Consider the following 20,293-nt stretch of genomic DNA (forward strand, 5'->3'; position numbering starts at 1 on the left):
CCTTGAGTTGAGCTCTGCGCTGCTGACCAAGCATGGAGCCTGCTTGGGATTCTTTTTCTCCCTCCCCCATGCTCACGCGCATACTCTCGCTCTCTCTCTGTCTAAAAAAATAATAATGATGATTCACTCCTCACTGGCTCTGGCCATTATGACAATATGAGACTATAAATGACAGCAATGGATCTATCCTAAGAAAAATATTTTCAGACATTTTCAGTGGGTTCAGGAACCTTAAATCTGTTCAAGACCCTAGTGTTATAACAGTGCAATCCACCATGCTCCATACCAGAGCATGTTAAGCTTCCTTAAGCATAACTGTCTACATAGTGGGGACTGATAATTATCCTTGTATTTAGTATCCTGTCTGTTTTGTCATGTTTGGTTTTTCACCTTGAATATAATTGAACAACTTTGTCGTTTTGACCTGGAACATTTTTAGAGCATTTCTTTAGATACCAGTGTTGTCTGTAGTTATTAGATGTGATCGTTTTACATTTTACGTGATTATATTACATTGTTAAAGGTGTATGATTGGTCAACAACAGTTCTAGTATGAATTTGAAGTCTTTTGTGTTCCTTTATAAATGTATCTTATATTTGATTGTAATTACATGTATTCTCCCTTGATAAAAGATTTTACAACTGTAACTTGTGTGGATACAATGCAAGAAGAGGAAGGAGATAAAGGGGATGATGCCTCAGTTCTGACCACCAGAAATGATGATAAATCATATCCATATACCAATCCCCGCTGGGCTACTAGAGTCTTTGCTGCCGAGTGTGTCTGTAGGATAATTAACCAGTGTGAGAATGCACACAGCGCACATTTTGACATTGCTTTAGCACAAGAAATGAAAAAAAGGGATTCAAGAAGTAAGTGGCATAAAGATGAAAAGACCAAAGGATATACATAGAAATGTTGTCTGCTTATGTTTTTAATATTAATTTAAGAAGTAAAACTAGAAAGTAGTTTGTATTCTTCCAAATCAGTTATGAATTTGACTATAATATTTGTGTAAGCTATAAAACATTAGTTTTAATGTTTATACACATTTTCAATGATTTAGCTTCTTAAATTGTCATTCACTTTTGTTTAATGGACTTGTGCATGACTTAAGTTTATAGAAAATAAGCATGTTCTTGGAAAGTAGTACATGCATTAGCTTACCCCCAAAATTTATTTTCTGAATTACAACTTACAGTATTTTTGCTTATCAGTTATTTTGGTTTCATAAATATTACCCAGAAAACATTAGAGCCTATCACAGTGTAGCATAAACCTGCTTGCAAGGCCATTTTGACCTTTTATTCAGTTTTATTGTTTGTACCTAAAGGGGTATGTGTACATACTACAGCTTGAATTCACTTAAGCACATTATGTTCAAAGACACAGTGCACATACCTAAATGCCATAGATATATTTTTTACCAGACAAAAGAATTATATAGCAAAATGTTGCTATTGCAAGTGTGGGAGTATGAATTAGGTATCTCTGTTTTAGTGATTTTTCAAGCAAGTGTTTATTGAGTCTCTTTATTTGTGATGAGTACTATTCTAGATACTGATAGGTATAAAATTAGTATATCATAGATGCTTACTGATTCCTTTCTTCCCAATTAAAATTGTAATTGGCACTTACTAAGTGAGTTGGTTTCTTCATTGTGACCTATAACATTCTTATTAAAATTAGTACCAGGTATATTTTGAGTAAAGGTTAGTTGTACCCCTGAATATTTTATTGTTCAGTGATGTCCTAAGTGTCTGTATGTGTTAAGACATACAGAAATAACATAATCTAGTCCATATAAAGAACCACATAAAACTATGTTTTTCAAAAGGAACATTTAAGTCTTTCAGCTTCAACTTGACATAATTACTGTTATGCTATTTAATTACTGCCTAATTCATCAATACCCAAAGTTTCCTAAATACCTTCTAATGTGCTTTTATCAGAAAGTCTGAAAAAAGTTTTTTTTGAAGGTACTGTTAGCACTCTTTTAAAGGATGCTGATTTTGTCTTTGATTTTTGAATAGCTGTGTAATTGTTTGCCTCGGGACTTTTTTGTATGTGATTATTTGCAGTAGTGCAGCAAATCCAGCTTTAAAGTTTGTATTTAACAAACAGTACAATGAAACAGTAAATCAAATCAGAGGTATTTAAAAGAAAATCTAGAAAAGTCTGAAATTATAAGGAGGAGAAATGATCATTTAACGTAAATCTTAGTTCCAACGTATGCTTTTTCTTGATAAGATTTTTTTAATCTTATAGATGACTTTTTGGTGCTACATCTTGCTGACTTAATTCGCATGGCCTTTATGGCTGCCACGGATCACAGTGACCAGCTCCGTCTTTCTGGCCTTGAAACACTGTTAGTTGTTATTCGGCGATTTGCAGCTATTCCAGAACCAGAGTTTCCAGGTCATGTGATTCTGGAACAGTATCAAGCCAATGTAAGCACTTTCTGTTCGAGAGTTTTATTTTTAAACACCTGGGATAAAAAGTCTGTGAAACTAATGGGCATGTCACTTTTCAATATGTAAATGAGTATATGTCTCTGCTAATATATCACCAGTATGATCAGTATATAGAAGCATATGTTTGAAGAAGAAATAGTAAAAGTGAAGTGGTACATAAAACAGGTCTTTTGTAAGGTTACAGGTTAATAATTAAAACCTTCTTGGTAATTTGTGGGAGATAAAGGACATTGCTAATTAAAATCTTTACAGAATATCTGAATATTCTTTTTTTTTTTTTAAAGATTTTATTTATTTATTTGAGAGAGAGAGCATGAGAGGGGGGAGGGTCAGAGGGAGAAGCAGACTCCCTGCCGAGCAGGGAGCCCGATGCGGGACTCGATCCTGGGACTCCAGGATCATGATCTGAGCCGAAGGCAGTCGCTTAACCAACTGAGCCACCCAGGCGCCCCAAAATATCTGAATATTCTTAAGATAACGCTAAATCATTACTAAATATTCCATTTAGGCTGCATGCATATTTTATCTTAAAATCATCACTCCTGGAATAAATGTAACCTCCTTTTTTTCTCTCAGCTTAGAAAAGAATTCAGGCTCCTATTACTGGTTCTGTAATTTTTTTAACATGTTTCCCTCGTGCATTGAGCAATGTAGGAAGAACAAGGAAGATAACAGAATCTTCACATATTCCATCACACACTTCCCATGTAATCCTCCTGCATCATTCATCCTTCCCTACCTCTCCTTGTGATTCAGAGGCAGCTTTTGTGGGGTAGCAGTTAGGGAGACAGGAGCAGTTCACCAGTTAGCTGTCTCCATCAAATCTTCCCAGCAGGAAGTGCCTATGTATCTCTGAGAGAAAGCAAAAGGAAGGGATAGGAGTTACATAGAACTACCATATTAGAATGAAATGTTACAATTCAACTTAAGGGGAGCACTCTTATATTTTTAGCCCTCATAAAATTGCAAATGAGGGGTGCCTGGCTGGCTCAGTGGGTAGAGCATGGGACTCTGGATCTCAGGATCGTGAGTTCATATCCCACATTGGGCGTAGAACTTGCTTTAAAAAAATTGCAAATGATAGAAATAAAATTACAGCTCCCTTAAGCTGAAAAGGAAAGTTGTTTTCACAAATCCCGGTTGGTTCTGCTTTCTTCTACACTGGCTTTATTTTCGAGTTTGCTCTCTCCAAGTGTTATCAGGATGCTTTTCTTAGCACCAAGTCTTAAAAAGAGACAGTGCTTCTGTCCCAGTATTCCCAGGAAACATCTTCAGAAGACCTTTTATAACCCTCTGCTTGGGTCCCTGGAGTCAAGCAGTGCTCTCAGCTCCGTAGCAACAACATGGGCAAAGAGTGGGTAAGAGAGAAGGTTCCCCAAAAGAAAATTGAGGTGCTCTTATCTAAAAGAAGATATACTGGACAGGCAGAAACAATAGGTGTCTGGAATACCTATTATAAACAGATAATTTAAAAATAATATTAAAAACAGAGTTTGTGCTGTCTTCCTTATTGATGCTTGATATTTCATATCATTTGTTGCCAGGTAGGAGCGGCACTTAGGCCAGCCTTCACTTCGGAGACGCCACCTGATGTCACTGCCAAAGCATGTCAGGTAAATGGTTAAAAAGACAAAGTTTGGACGCCTGGGTGGCTCAGTTGGTTAAGCATCTGCCTTCAGCTCAGGTCATGATCCCAGGGTCCTACGATCAAGTCCAGAGTCAGGCTCCCTCACAGGGAGTCTGCTTCTCCCTCTGCCCATCCTCTCACTTGTTCTCTCAATCTCTCTCTTTCTCAAATAAATAAATCTTTATAAATAAATAGACAAAGTTTAAGAAGTAAAACCCTCTCTTAGGAGGCAGTTCTCCAGTTAGTATTTGATACCAAGGGTTCTACATTTAGTTGTCTAACCATTAATCTCAGCTGTTCCTTTTCCTTTACTTTTTTTTTTTTTAAGATTTTATTTATTTATTTGACAGAGAACACAGCAAGAGAGAGAACACAAGCAGGGAGAGTGGGAGAGGGAGAAGCAGGCTTCCCGCTGAGCAGAGAGCCCAATGTGAGGCTTGATCCCAGGGCCCTGGGATCATGACCTGAGCCGAAGGCAGATGCTTAATACTGAGCCACGCAGGCGCCCCCTTTCCCTTTACTTTTTAAATTTAGAGAATTTCCCCTTCCTTTCATATAACTGCATGGTAATCCACTGTTGGATATGTCATAATTTATTTAACCAGTGATGGATGTATGGGTTTTTCATCTTTTGCTGTTACATATATTGCTGCAGTAAATGACTTTCCGCACAGGTCACTTTATGGGTACAAGTGTATCTGTGAGGTAAATTCTGCAAGATTGAATTGCTGGTTTAAAGACTATATTGTTGGGGTTTACCAATTTAAACTCCTCCCAGCATTGTATGCAAATACCTGTTGTCCCACAGTCTTAACAATACTGTAAGTTGTCAAACTTTTAGGTTTTTGTCTATATTTTAGACATAGTTTAGATTTATATTAGAATAGTTTTAGGTTTATATTTCAAGTGATCCTGAGCATTTTTTCATGTATCTAAGCCATTATCATATATAATTTTTTTTGTTTTGTTTTTAAAAGATTTTATTTATTTGAGAGAAAAAGAGAGCACAAGTGAGCATGAGCGGGGGTGGGGGGGCAGAGCAGAGGCAGAGAGAGAAGCGTACTCCACGCTTAGTGGTGAGCCCTACGTGGGGCTCAATCCCAGGCCCCTGAGATCATGACCTGAGCCGAAGTCAGAAGTTTAATCCACTGAGCCACACAGATGCCCCTAAGAGCTATTATAATATATAATTTTAAAGTTACTTTTCTAGGAATGATTGTCAGACACTCAATATCCAGCCCTAAATGACCTGCAATAATTAAAAGCAGAACTGGCTTGAATTGAATTATTTATAAACATAATGGAATAAACTAAATTTAGTCCGTTCTTTCAACTTTCTTTTATTCACTTGTATTTAGGATATGTTTGGTACCTTGAATATTCAAAGAACTGTATTAAATGTTGTACCAAGGGCACCTGGGTGGCACAGTTGGTTAAGTACCGAACTCGGTTTTGGCTCCAGCGGTGATCTCAAGTCGTGAGATTGAGCCACACTTCAGCCTCCACACGCAGCGCAGAATCTGATTAAGACTCTCTCTCTCCCTCTCCCCCTCCCCTCCCATACTCGCTCTCTCTCGCTCTCTCAAATAAATAAATGTGCTGAGTGTCTGACTTATTATCACTTCATTATTTGTGTTCTTGTTTTAAGCCATTAAAATCTTTTGTGAAATGAGACAGGAACTGAATAAATAGATGGAAGAGGAAAAATTAATTTTCTCTAGAAAAAGAGAAATACTGTGACATCCAAGAAAACCAGACAGCCTCTGATAATGGAGCAAACTGTTTGCATTGGAGAATTATTAATGATGTTTTGTTTTAAAATACTTTCAATATCTTTTTTCAAAATGTTCATTAGGGTTTTAAATGTTAAGTTCTTTAATTTTCAACAGTTATACTAATTAACCACACCATCTCTGCTTTTAAAGTAGATGAAATAATCAAGATTGAAGATTTTATTCAAATGTTAATCCAGGGGCGCCTGGGTGGCTCAGTTGGTTAAGCGACTGCCTTCGGCTCAGGTCATGATCCTGGAGTCCCGGGATCGAGTCCCGCATCGGGCTCCCTGCTCAGCGGGGAGTCTGCTTCTCCCTCTGACCCTCCTCCCTCTCATGCTCTCTGTCTTTCATTCTCTCTCTCTCTCAAATAAATAAATAAAATCTTTAAAAAAAAAAATTAAATTAAAAAAAAATGTTAATCCAAACATTTATGAAAGTGGTATCTTTCATGGCTTCATTTCTCCATATTAGTAACATCTGAAACTCTTTGATTTATCTACTTATTAACACTGGTTTCCTTGCTTCAACCTTAGACTTCATTCCCTTTTGAAATGCTGGCTTTTGACTGGCATTATCAGCAGCATCCCTTGGGTTTCCTGATAGCAAGATGATTTCAGTGTGTTAGATTCCTGAGATATGGTTAGCTCTGCTGAACTCACAAAGGAGGTATCTATAATTTTTAAATGTAACTTTTGATTTTCTTAAAAACCAGGTTTGCAGTGCTTGGATAGCAAGTGGAGTTGTAAGTGACCTTAATGATCTCCGAAGAGTTCATCAGTTGCTTGTTTCATCATTAACAAAAATACAGGCTGGAAAAGAGGCTCTGAGTCACTTATATAATGAAAGTGCCTCTACCATGGAAATATTAGCTGTGCTGAAAGCCTGGGCAGAGGTTAGTGCTTCTCCATTTATAACTGGAATTTTAGAAGTTGTTAATAAACACCATAGGCTATAAACTGAAATTAACTATTTAAAATACAACTAAGTCGGGCGCCTGGGTGGCTCAGTCGTTAAGCGTCTGCCTTTGGCTCAGGTCATGATCCCAGGGTCCTGGGATCGAGCCCCGCATCGGGCTCCCTGCTCCGCGGGAAGCCTGCTTCTCCCTCTCCCACTCCCCCTGCTTGTGTTCCCTCTCTTGCTGTGTCTCTCTCTGTCAAATAAATAAAATCTTTAAAAAAAAAAAAAAAAAGTGCAGCATGGTAACATATTTGTCAAGTATTTGCTATCTATAATGCATCTCATTGAAGGGAATATTTCTGGATCTTTCTATCCCAGTTTGTATGTGTGGTTACATGTATATACCTTCTTGGTATCAGAGTGCACTTGAAGTCCAGTATGCTCAAAGGTAAGGTCTGTCTCCTTGGCGAGATAAAAAATATTATAGCACCTTATTAATGGGTACAAGATCTTCCTATTTACAAATTAACTCTGTAACAGGTCTACATAATTGCTGTAGAAAGACATAAAAGCCACAGACAACCTTTGAAGACTACCACCTGTTCAGAAGAGAGTGTCAGAAATGGGTCGTATTCGTCAGATGGACTGCTTGACTTAGTCCACACAGACCTGGGCACATTGAGTAGGCTCTGGCTTGCTGCGCTTCAGGATTTTGCTCTCTTAACGTTGCCTTCAGAATTTGCCTCCCAACTTCCTGTTGAAGGTAAGGGGTTTGTAAAATATGTACATAATTCCTAGAATAACAGTCAGTAACTTTTCAAAATTTATCCTTTAGCAAGTAATGTTTAGCTGAAACATTTTCCCCATAGTAATTTCCATTTATAGAATAAGGATGTGAGAATTGCTTCAGGGTCGATACCCTGAAGTTGACCTGCTAGGTAATAAGGCATGCACATCTTACCTCACAAGGTACTGCCAAATTGCTCTCCAAGCAGCTGTAAAAATTTATATGCCCAACATATAACAGCATGTTTCTGTTTCACTAGATCTTCTACCATTGTATGTTGTCATACTTAATAAATTCTGTCCATTAGGTGGATATGAAATAGTTTTTCATTGTTTTATTTTGTTATTTTGTTGATTGAAAACCTTTTTTCATATGTTTATGGGCTAAGTTTCTTCTTCCATCAATCACCTAGTCATAATCCTTGACCATTTTCTACTTGGTATTTGTCATGATTTTACTGATTTGTTAATCCCTTATCTAATTTTAGTATTATTCTTCTGTGATTGCGTGTCTTCCAAGTCTAGCTTATTCTTTTATCTCTCTAAAATTAGTGTAGTCAATCGTTTATGGTTTGTGGTTTTGTGTAATACCTGATAAGTTTTTTTCTAATTTAAGATCATAAAGACCTAGAAGCATTACAGTTTTGTACTTTACAATTTGGGTTTTAGTGCAGCTAGATTTTGTGTGTGTGGAATGGGATAGGCATCTAGTTTTGTAGTCAGTTATTAACCTGCATTTTATGGATGGATATTTGGTAGCCACTTTTACTCTTCATGTTATTCCAGATGCCTTTTTTTTTTTTTCTCTTTGATACGAATTTCAGGTCAGCCTGCCAACTTCTATTTAGAATTTTAACTGGAATTATACACAGAGAGATAGGAGTGTTTATTGTACTTTTCAGTAGCATCAAAATGGAAATAAACTAATTTATTGGCATAGTATGTCAGCTACTAGTGAATGACAGATATAAATCAACATAAGTAAATCTCAAAAATATAAAATTAGGTGGAAAAAACACAAGTTCAAAAAGGTTACATACAAGGTGGTGCCTGTTAAGTTAAACACACATAAGAGCACATATTATTTATAACTACAAACATCTGTTGCTAAATATAACATATTTATATATGTTATATATATAACATATATAATAACATCTGTTATGAATACAGATATCTATTGTGGGAGTGAGTCACACTGTTATGAATACAGACATCTATTGTGGGAGTGAGTCACACTGACTTGAGGAAAGTGGTTATAGAAGGAGGGATAAGAATTAATGGTATAACAAAGTTTTAGGGTTTTTTGTTTTTTTAATAAGTGATTTAAGAGAGGCAAAATGTTAATGTTAATCTTATAAGTAGGTAAATGGGTATCAGTATTTGTTTGAAACACACATCACATAAATTCCTTAAAGGAACTTTTGAGATGATGGGCACGGTCTGTTATCTTGTAACACCGAAGAGAGAAAATGTTGTGGGAGCTACTCTCTTTTGTTCCTCCTGAAACTGCTTCTGCTTTTTTTGTAGGTGGTGCTTTCTACACAGCAGAGACTAGTGAAAATGCAAAATTGCATTATTACAGTTCCTGGGCACTTATCCTGCATGCTACAGCATTGTGGCTTACCACCACAGGCTTTGTTGTTGCTGACCCAGATGAAGGAGCATCTCATCTCTCAAGACCTGTAACACCAACTTCCATGTGTCAGGGTTCATCATCTGGGGCTACGGTAAAGTCCCCTGAGGATGTCTGCACTGATCGATTCCATCTTATTTTAGGTCAGTAAAAGAGCTAACAAGCTTCCAGTCCTTCAGAATTTTTCTTGAATTGTGCCTTACTGCCTTTCAGCTCTTGGTGGTTATTATCTCATCTTTGTTAGGTGTTAGTGATAAACTTGATATAACTGAGTAAACTTGTATACATTTTATAAAATTGCAGATTTCATTAAGTCTGGAATCCCATTACAAGCTGGCTTCAGCATCATGTTGAATGAATTATAGAAATTATAAAACCTAGTTTTTTCCACACAGTTTTTTAAAGATTCATGTGGTGTCTATAAATTTTTAAAATTTCTTTCTCTATATATTAAAAAATACCAATATACTGAGGGGGTCCACCTGCATTCCCCATCCCCACCCCCAACCTCCTACCTGCGTTCTCAAGGATTGCAAGGTTCAAGAAAGTCTACTCAAAGGTATAAAATTGCAAGCAAATATTTAAGGTCAAAGAGATGAGATTTTTAGGTTATGAAGTTTAACCCATTCTTTGGCTTTCCTGGAACTTCATTTTTAAAGGGAAATATCTAAAATAGAGTGAGTTTCTAGAATAAATGAAAGAAATGTTTTTCATATTTTACCTAGTTCTTGGAAACCAACCCATTAGATCATTACCTATAAAGAAATTATTAATTAAATGAAATATAAGGGTTACAAAGATAAGTGATTAAATTAAGTAAGGTTTATGGTTCACAGAATCTCTATTATTATTCCTTCTCAGGCCAGACATGACCACAATTTCCTGTATCCTTGGGTATATTAAAATTTTGTTTCCATTTGCCTTGAGACAAGAGCTTTTTAAAAACAAACTTAGAGAATGAAGGATGGCAGTTACTATGGGCATAAGCTATGCAATTTGACTAAGTTCAAATTCTTTGTGTACCCCATTGTAACTGACCTTGAGCAAATTAAATAACTTAAGCTCTATGTGCTCATCTCCCTGTCGGAAAGAGTGTTAATAATACCATGGAGCATGGGACTCTTGATCTCAGGGTTGTAAGTTCGAGCCCCATGTTGGGTGTAAAGATTACTTAAAAATAAAAATGTTAAAAAAAATTAAAAAGTATCTGCTTCCTCAGGTATTGTGAGAATGAAATGAAATGATATGTGTAAAGATGCAGTGCTTGATCCATGATAATCACTCAGTAAATTTTAGTAAGAATAAAGTTATGAAACTCTACATGTTGGGGCGCCTGGCTGGCTCACTTGGTAGAGTATGCGACTCTTAATCTCAGGGTCATGAGTTCAAACTCTGCGTGGGTCCTACTTAAAAAAAAAATTTATTTATTCTTAGGATTTTATTTAGAGAGAGACAGCAAGAGGGAACACAAGCAGGGGGAGTGAGAGAGGGAGAAGCAGGCTTCCCGTCGAGCAGGGAACCCGATGTGGGGCTCGATCCCAGGACCCTGGGATCATGACCTGAGCTGAAGGCAGACACTTAATGACTGAGCCACCCAGGCGCCCCCCAAAAAGTTTTTTTAAATAAAAAACTCTCCACATTAAGTTCTCTAGTGCAATTTTGTAATTTTTTGCATTTTTGAGCTATTTCATAGCAACTACTCAGTAGTGCACAAGCCTGATTGAGATTATTCTTCATGTACTGTACATGTGGATAAAAAGAGCTAAAAGACTTGCTTTATTACTTAATTGTTTAGTCTTAAAATCATTGTGGTTTTTTACTTTACCTTTTTGCTAAGCTTATTTGTATATCTTATCTAAATATAAAATGAATTCCTTAACTTCCTAAACTAAGAATCTAAAAGAAGCCTCCTCTTTTTCTGTTTTCTGCAGGGATCAGTGTGGAATTTCTCTGTTCCTTACGATCAGATGCAACCATGGAAAGCATTACTGCTTGTTTACATGCATTACAGGCCCTTCTAGATGTTCCTTGGCCCAGATCTAAAATTGGCAGTGACCAGGTGATTTCTTACTTTTTTGTTAGGCTTCTGTAGTTTTCAAGGAACAGGAATAAAAACGTGTTCAGGTTACCACAGCAAACAGAAAATGAACACAGAGAAGTAAAAGAAAACTAAACTGCACGACTTGATCTCTCAGAACTGGAACGCTGTCAGCACCTGTGTAGACCCAGGAGCAGTAATGCCTCTGACTGCCACTTCTGTCTCTGCTTCTGCCGCACTGATTTCTGCTGCTAACCACTCAGTGTACCAGCTCTTCAGTCGAACTTTCAGCAATGAGGGGAAGGCACTGTATTGAAGTGGCCAGTAGAGTAGCCACCGGTTACATGTAGAATTCCTTTGTTTTTCTGCTTCAGTGCACCCTGTTCTTTATATACATCTGTATCTTCGATTCCATTTCCCCAAGAGAGAATCTACTTGGTTCATATAGTTATGTCTATTACAGAGTATTGCTATTGGCTGAGTTCTCCTTCCTGGTTTTTAAAGAGATTACTGGCTAGCCTATAGGTGGAGTCAAACACTAATATCTGACCCAGTTGTGACCATGATAATAGGATCACTATGAAAGTATGGCACTTCTTTAACTTCTTTCCTAAGAGAAACTATGATTTTCTCTCTAGGTAGACTATAATTTAACCTGTTAACACTTTTGTTTATTAGGTTTAAATTACTAATCAGCGTCTTCCCTGACTGGGATTATACTTGAATAAATTCTAAACTTTTTGTTCTTGTTTATTCTGTATATTAAAACAAGTACAGTAAAGACAGATTTACTCTATTATTTTCAAAGATGAAAGAAAGCCACCAGAGTAAGCATTAGAAAAGAAAAGCAGAAAAAGAGACTGTTTGTCCAGTGTATTTTATTATTTTTTTTAAGATTTTATTTTATTTGAGAGAGAAAGTGAGTGAGCACACACAAGTCGGGGGAGGGGCAGAGGGAGAGGGACAAGCAGACTCCCCGCTGAGCAGGGAGCCTGACATGGGGCTTGATTCCAGGGCCCTGGGATCATGACCTGAGCCCAAGGCAGATGCTTTACTGACTGAGCCCATGGAGGCGCCCCAGTATATTTTATTCTTTAGAGGGATATCTATTTTGTGCTTATTAACTTATCACTTTTTAATGTCTCCCTTCTCCATCAATCTTTGTTCTTACTAGAAAAGCTCAGTACAGATCTGGAAGTCTGGATGGCAGTGCTTTTATTCTTCTAGCCAGGTTTCTCACCTTGCTTTGGAAGTTTCCCTTTCCATTTTCCCATTTTAGGGCCTGTGTGAAAATGATCTTTTGTCATGGTGCCAACTCCTGCAAGGTGGGACAAAAACCAATCTGGAGTCCATTTAAAGTGGAACAAGTGTTACCTAACTTTATTGTACATACACCTTTATTTTTTGTGAGCAATTTGTTAATATTCTCTTTTTGAATTTTTTCATGGCATTTAATATTGGTATTTTTAAAAAAGAAGTATGTGATTTCCAATACAGTTTCCCCTAAATGTTTTCTCTATGATAGGACTTGGGCATCGAATTGTTGAATGTACTACATCGAGTAATTTTGACCCGAGAATCACCTTCTATTCAATTGGCTTCACTTGAAGTGGTAAGACAGATTATCTGTGCAGCTCAGGAACATGTCAAGGAGAAAAGACGAAGTGCAGAAGGTGAATGTTAACCCATAATGCAAAATTAATCATATTATAATCACATTAATCAGCATTACTTTTTTAAAGTATTCTTACATGTCTATGTTGTTCTGATAATGTTTTGTGTGTAGTAAAAATGAAACCTCTCTAGGTATGGTTTTAAGTCCTTTTATCCACCTCTACATGTTAGCTTGGATTTTGTTAGTAGCTAAGGTATTCCTTGGGAAAATGAGAATATTAACAAAATCCTGGAAGGGGAGAAAAAGTCCTTTATACTGGTTAAGTACTTACTTTAGCTATGAGTGTTTACCAATGTACATGGAAGAACTACTGACAGGTTTTTTTTAAGTTTTCTTTAAGTAATCCCTACACCCAACGTTGGGGCTCAAACTCACAATCCGGAAATCAAGAGTTTTATGCTCCACCTATGGAGGCAGCCAAGTACCCCATAACTACTGACTATTTTTTAATGACTTATGTTTTGCAAAGTGATTAAATTGCTTGTTTGTAAGTCTAATTTGGTATTGATGAGTTTATCATTTAATATTACATTTGACTACATATACCAGAAAACTCAATCTGACAGTGGATTTAAAACACAAGGTCTTGTTCTGTCATCTAAAAGAAGTCCCAGAGGCAGGCAGTCCTGAACAGGCATGGCAGTTTCTTAAAAAACATAGGGACCTCGGTTCATATCTTTCTGCCCGCCATTATCGATACTTAAGAGTACAAGGTAGGCACTGGAGCTGGACCTATCAGGTTCACATTCTTTTTTTTTTTTTCCTTTTTTTAAGATTATTTGAGAGAGCGAGCAAGCACAGAGGGAGTGGCAGAGGGAGAAGGAGAAGCAGGAGAGCAAGGAGCCTGATGTGGGGCTCAATCCCAGGACCCTGGGATCATGACCTGAGCCAAAGGCAGACGCCCAAATGAGCCATCCAGGCGCCCCTCAGGTTCACATTCTTAACAGCAAGTTGTTAACCAGACAATATTTTAAAGCTGAGAGGGTTACCAAGGATTTCTTTTGATCTACTGCAATAGGTAGTCATAATAAAGACAACTCCTTTTACCTCCATAACTTTATCTTTCATTCTTCAACACCCAAGACTTCAGCCATTTATTTAAATGTTTTACCTACAACAGGGGCGCCTGGGTGGCTCAGTCGTTAAGTGACTGCCTTCGGCTCAGGTCATGATCCCAGGGTCCTGGGATCAAGCCCCACATTGGGCTCCCTGCTCGGCGGAAAGCCTGCTTCTCCTCTCCCACTCCCCCTGCTTGTGTTCCTTCTCTCACTGTCTCTCTCTCTCTGTCAGTCAATTAAATAAATAAATAAAATCTTTAAAAAAAAATATTTTACCTACAACAGAAATGGACTTAAATTGCCATCTACCCAAACCAAAGCAAACACGAAGTGTTTATTCAACACTGTTCTTTCTGTCTTTTAGTTGATGATGGGGCTGCCGAAAAGGAAACCCTGCCAGAGTTTGGAGAGGGCAAGGACACAGGAGGACTTGTGCCTGGGAAATCTTTGGTTTTTGCAACACTGGAATTGTGTGTATGCATTCTAGTTAGACAGCTTCCAGAACTAAATCCTAAATTGACAGGTAGCCCAGGAGTAAAAGCTACGAAGCCACAGGTGCTGTCGGAAGATGGAAGTAGATTGGTGTCAGCTGCGTTAGTCATCCTCTCTGAACTTCCTGCTGTGTGCTCTCCTGAAGGTATGCTGTGGTATTTGACTGCTTTCCTTGACCTGGAGGGAGAGAAATGGTTATAGTAAATAAAGGAGATAATGGTTGCCAATCCTTTTCTCATTAAACTAATGCTGCCTCAAAGGTTTGGTGGGTTATGTTTTTAATCCTTTAAGATTAACATCACATTTTAGTAATTTGTTTTACTGAAAGGGTGAAGGTAAATAGAGAGATACCATGTACTATCAACAGATAATGCTTTTTTGGTTGACAGTATTTTTAACCTGTCAGTGGTAGTGATTTAGCTCTTGAGCATTTTTTGGTATAAAATACCTAATGGACTGTTCCTCTCTTGGTGATGACAGAGTTTGTCATCAGTTTGGAATCAAGTCCATACTTCTAATAGAGCATTTGAGGCTCCAGAAGGCTCTGCTGAGTCACTACCTCCTCCTGATTCCTTCTGTGTGAATCTTTAACCTACGAGCCTTCATGCTTATCCCTGTTGTCCATGGTGTTACTTGATCTGACGTAGCCCATACCTTCTCTCCTTTTTAAAATTTTGCCTTTCTGGGGTGCCTGGGTGGCTCAGTCGTTGAGCATCTGCCTTTGGCTCAGGTCATGATCCCGGGGTCCTGGGATCGAGCCCTGCATCGGGCTCCCTGCTCGGCGGGAAGCCTGCTTCTCCCTCTCCCACTCCCCCTGCTTGTGATCCCTCTCTCGCTGTGTCTCTGTCAAATAAATAAATAAAATCTTTTAAAAAAATAAAATAAAATTTTGCCTGCCTTTGAAGTTCATATCCAGGGGGCGCCTGGGTGGTTCAGTCCTTAAGCGTCTGCCTTCGGCTCTGGTCATGATCCCAGGGTCCTGGGATCGAGCCCCGCATTGGGCTCTCTGCTCAGCGGAAAGCCTGCTTCTCCCTCTCCCACTTGCCCTGCTTGTGTTCCCTCTCTCGTTGTCTCTGTCTGTCAAATAAATAAATAAAATCTTTAAAAAAAAAAAAAATGAAGTTCATATCCAGGCCTATGTTATCTGTAAATGCTTCCCTAAAAACTCTAGCTCATAAAGAGTTGTTCTTGGGGCACCTGGGTGGCTCAGTCGGTTAAGTGTCTGCCTTCGGCTCAGGTCATGATCCCAGGGTCCTGGGATCGAGCCCCGCATCGGGCTCCCTGCTCCACGGGAAGCCTGCTTCTCCCTCTCCCACTCCCCCTGCTTGTGTTCCCTCTCTCGCTGTGTCTCTCTCTGTCAAATAGATAAATCTTTAAAAAAAAAAAAAAAAAGAGTTGTTCTTTCATGTGTGCATGCATATATCTGTGCGTATAATGTTGCTTCTATATGTAAATAGATTTTATGCATCATATAGAGGCATTATCTGTAATTTGTTATTACATATCAAAAATATAAACATATATACAAGCAAATATGTCTTGTTTCCAATGAAATACTGTATTCTTTAGGAAGTTTAGTACATAATAGATACTCCATACTTAATAGATTCTTACTCGATAAGCATATTTTTGCTTAAACATGTCTTGACCAATATATGTGCTATCTTTTAACATGATTTTCAGCTTTGATTTGAACTAAAACCTATATTCCTTATTCTCACATACTGCCTTGCAGCAAGAATGGCAGAAAAAGTGACTAGCAGAAGATTTGGGACAAAAATACACCGTGAGAGTTTTGCTGAGTAGCCTCTGGGAGCATTAAATTTACCATTTTAGTTTTAGTCTCTCATTTTAAACATAACTGACTTTTCAACTCCTTAGTGGCTGTGAAATTTTTTTTTTTTTAAAGATTTTATTTATTTATTTGAGAGAGAGAGAATGAGAGACAGAGAGCACGAGAGGGAGGAAGGTCAGAGGGAGAAGCAGACTCCCTGCCGAGCAGGGAGCCCGATGCGGGACTCGATCCCGGAACTCCAGGATCATGACCTGAGCCGAAGGCAGTCGCTTAACCAACTGAGCCACCCAGGCGCCCCGTGGCTTTGAAATTTTTAATAATTTATACTGAGTGGATTGCTACAAATTCCTTAGAAAAAAGTTTGATATAAAATAAATTCAAGTAGATAGTAGTAATGGTTGTACAGCATTGTGAATGTACTTAATGCCATTGAATTGTACACTTTCAAATGGTTAAAATTATAAATTTTGTGTTGTCTATATTTTATCACACTAAAAAATAAATAAAAATAAATTGACCATTTGTCAACTACCAAATAAAATAAGACAGCAAAAGATACAAAAAATACTGTGACACAATTTAAATAACATTTTCAGTTATAACCAAAATTTAATGCAGTCTTAAAAATCTTAACGCTATCTAAATTATATTAATAGTTATAATCCTTTATGAAAAATGTCTTAAAAGCTAGAAATTTTTGACATTGTCTTACTCATCGATGATTTCTTTTTAGGAACTATATGTATAGACCGAAACATAAAGTGTTTTTAAAAATGTGTCTTACAGGAAGCATATCAATTCTCCCTACTATATTGTACCTTACAATTGGGGTCCTCAGAGAAACTGCTGTGAAGTTACCTGGGGGCCAGTTATCTTCAACTGTTGCAGCTTCCCTACAGGCTCTGAAAGGAATATTGTCTTCTCCCATGGCCAGAGCAGAAAAGAGTCACACTGCTTGGACTGACCTCCTCCGTAGTGCTTTAACAACAATACTTGACTGTTGGGATCCAGGTAATTAAGGCTGCTTGGAAGCAATTGTTTAGTTTGTTCTAAAAAGCAAGAGGAACATTTTTTTGAGAATAAGCTGTTTAATTGATCGTATTTGGCATTCTCACCTAGTGGGGCCCATATTCACTGCATATGTGTTCAGAGAATATATATAAAGTAGATAGAAACATATATGTTCTCATTTTAGTATCTTTACTCTTTATTACAGTTAAATGACTGGCAGTCTGTATATTAAGTTAACAGTGAGAGACCTTCAATTATAATATTAGTTTACGAATATAGTATGATCCATAACTAGCTGACAGAACCTTTTAATGCACACAGTACATAAAAAAGTGCATAAGTTATGCATTAAAAATCTAAAATAAAATTGTTGGGTTTATATTCTCATTCCATCACTTACTAGCTAACTGACTAAGTTACTCAACTTCTCTGAGCCTTAGTTTTCTCATTAACAAAATAAGGGTATTGTGTTGTAGGAAATTGTTAGAGCAGTAACATAACATATGGAAAGCATATATCAATAAATGATAGCCAGTATTATGTTCAGTATCCATTAAAATTTGTTTTTCTCTTATTACTGTTGTATAGTTTCCATTTTCAACATAATGTCATGGTGATTGTAAAAAGTCCTTAGACGTATTGTAGATTATCCCTGCCTTGTTCTGTTTATAAATGTCACAGTTCACCATATTCTCTTTCATATGGTATATAGGTTTCAATTGAATTCAGCATTTATTGAACACCTACTTTGTGCCTAAAGATGAGTCTGGTATCTATAAATTGTTATATGATTAATATCATAAAGTACTCCTTGAAGGCAACAGTGATGTCTTATTTATCACCACATTTCTAAATATAGCAAAAAGACCGATTAAAAAATCAGAGTAATCCACTCTGAGTGAATCAGGCAGAGTGTAACAGGTAGGGTTCTCTGGAAGCTCTTGCTGAGATGGAGTTTAAGGAACAACATCTGTGAAGGGAGTAGGGGAAAGTAGTATTGGCAGAAGAGGAAGTCGGACTCCAGTGCAAGCCCCCAACAATTGGGAGCTCTGCCGATTGCCCATATGAGTGCCTCACATAGGCCTGTACTTTATTATCCTCAGACGTGGGCTACCACAGGAAGGATGTGATCTCAGTCAAGGCAACTCTAGCTGAGGCCAACCCTGAGGGAGCTAAGCTGACCATACTCCCACAGCTGGGTAGCACCTTCCTCCATGAAGGGGATCTCAGTGGTACAGCTCTATATCTACCACAAGAGGCTTCTCAGAAGAGTCGATTTCTTATAGAATCAGAAAGCATTTTCCACATGGACATCATAGAAATGGGTTCTAGGCACATTTCGATTACACAGCTGTAGACCTAAATAATACGGTATATTTGGGGACAGCAAGTAGAATAATGAAAGGATGTGGGGTTAGAAGAAGAGGCGGAGGAGGGTGATGAACAGTGATTATTAAAGAGATGAAGTTGGATGGGACATGGGGCCAGATTATGGAGGTTTGCATGGTTGGTAATTTGGACTGCTTTTAATATGCATTTGGAATCACTAAAGGGTTTTAAGAAGGGGAGTAAAGTGATAGGATTTGCATTTCTGAAGAATCACTGTGACAGCTATAGAAAAAAAAAAAAACAAGATTCTTGGAGGTAAGATAGGAATGTAAGGATAAAGAGTAAAATGTTAAAAATAAAATCTTAAGCATGTATATTAACAGAATTTACTGATAGTTTGGTTTAAGAATTGAAAGAGTACATTGAGCACTCATAGTGCCATTAACAAATTCCAAAGTGAACATTTTCAGGGGAATGTAATGAGTTGAGTTTGAAATGCCTTTCAGATAATCAAGTGGAGCATAATATGTAGAGGTCTGGAGTTCAAGTAATCTGAGCTAGAGATGATTTTAGACTGTGTGTATTGGAGAGTTATCAGTGTAACCTATGGGATGGATAAAATCACCCAAATTGAGTTTATGGAGCAAGATGGAGGAGATGCAGGAGAGGATACAGTCACAGAAGCCAAAGAAAAGAGTTTTTTTAATGGTGAGAGCTTGGTCAACAGTGTAAATGGAAGGTAAGGAAAGTAAGGATAGACTCCTGTCGACAAGACGAAAGCTGAAGGAAAGTATAGGGGCAAGGAATTTTTTTAAGATAAGACTCTAGCATGAGTTTGTGCTTATGGGGAAAAAAAGGTAGAGATGAGGTTGGAGTTGGAAATATTAGGGAGGGAAGCAATGTCCCCTTCTAAGCAGGAAGAAATAAAATTCATAGTACATTTAGAAGGATTAACCTCTGCCAGTGGGAGGGAAGAAAAGGAGGTAGAGATGGGAAGTAATAAGTGTAAGTTTTTATGATGAGAGTTACAAAGAGCTTGCCTCTTCCATCACACACCACAAATACGTTTTTTGTTTATCAGAGAATGAGGTTAGAACAGTGAGGATTTAGACTAGCTACTGAGAGAAATTAAGCAGGAGCTGATGATCACAGGGAAACCATTTTCTGTGTAACAAATTGCCTGAAAACTTAGCGATTTAAAACAACAAACAATTATTATCTGATAGTTTATGGGTCAGAAATTTGGAGCACCATACGTGGGTGGTTCTCACTCATGAGGTTACTGTTAAGATGTTGGCCAGGGCTGCAGCTAGAAGATCCATTTCCAAGATGACTCACTCATGGCTGTTGGAAAAAGTCTTCAGTCTCTTGCTGGCTATTAGCAGGAGGCTTTGCTTCCTCACCACAGAGGCCTCTCCGTGGGGCTAATGCTAAGGGAATCTTGCATTTATGCTAGGTAAAAGAGGATAGGAAAAAGGGAGTTTAGGGAGGGGTATGGGGAATAGGGAATTTTAGAAGAAATGGGGAAGAGGAACCCAGGAGAGCTTTATCCTACTGAAAATAAAAAGACATTTTTACTAAACAGACTAGCTGACTATGTTGCAGTTTCAAGTTGTCATGAATGACTGAAAATAACAACTGTTTGGGAAGCCATATAGCATCATGATTAACAGTATGCTCTCTGGGGGCGCCTGGGTGG

General features: G+C 37.8%; 1 protein-coding gene and 1 long non-coding RNA gene across 14 annotated transcripts in view; one reads left to right on the forward strand and one right to left on the reverse strand.

Moving 5' to 3' along the window:
• The window catches only part of HEATR5A (HEAT repeat containing 5A), a 110,504-nt gene that overhangs the window by 78,087 nt on the left and 12,124 nt on the right, over positions 1-20,293 (forward strand). For 11 of the 12 annotated variants that reach the window (XR_014148114.1, XM_081829463.1, XM_081829462.1 and 8 more), the window contains 10 exons: positions 634-873; positions 2,270-2,451; positions 4,020-4,088; positions 6,590-6,769; positions 7,315-7,537; positions 9,091-9,339; positions 11,128-11,255; positions 12,760-12,907; positions 14,332-14,604; positions 17,041-17,265. Coding sequence is in view for 11 of the 12 variants with exons in the window: in XM_081829463.1 (XP_081685589.1) it covers positions 634-873; positions 2,270-2,451; positions 4,020-4,088; positions 6,590-6,769; positions 7,315-7,537; positions 9,091-9,339; positions 11,128-11,255; positions 12,760-12,907; positions 14,332-14,604; positions 17,041-17,265 (1,917 nt within the window). In the remaining variant the exon portion in view is untranslated. The remainder of the gene's footprint in view (positions 1-633; positions 874-2,269; positions 2,452-4,019; positions 4,089-6,589; positions 6,770-7,314; positions 7,538-9,090; positions 9,340-11,127; positions 11,256-12,759; positions 12,908-14,331; positions 14,605-17,040; positions 17,266-20,293) is intronic. The other variant, XM_081829468.1, reaches the window with a different exon arrangement.
• LOC145723217 (uncharacterized) overlaps positions 12,096-20,293 on the reverse strand; it is a 90,946-nt gene continuing 82,748 nt past the window's right edge. The window contains exons 5-7 of one of the 2 annotated variants that reach the window (XR_014148119.1): positions 17,113-17,303; positions 15,357-15,536; positions 12,096-14,636 (exon numbers count right to left, since the gene is read on the reverse strand). This is a non-coding gene — a long non-coding RNA (uncharacterized LOC145723217). The remainder of the gene's footprint in view (positions 14,637-15,356; positions 15,537-17,112; positions 17,304-20,293) is intronic. The other variant, XR_014148117.1, reaches the window with a different exon arrangement.

This window comes from Leptonychotes weddellii, chromosome 9 (assembly GCF_054177405.1).
Source record: "Leptonychotes weddellii isolate Sample4059 chromosome 9, ASM5417740v2, whole genome shotgun sequence".
Taxonomy (NCBI): domain Eukaryota; kingdom Metazoa; phylum Chordata; class Mammalia; order Carnivora; family Phocidae; genus Leptonychotes; species Leptonychotes weddellii.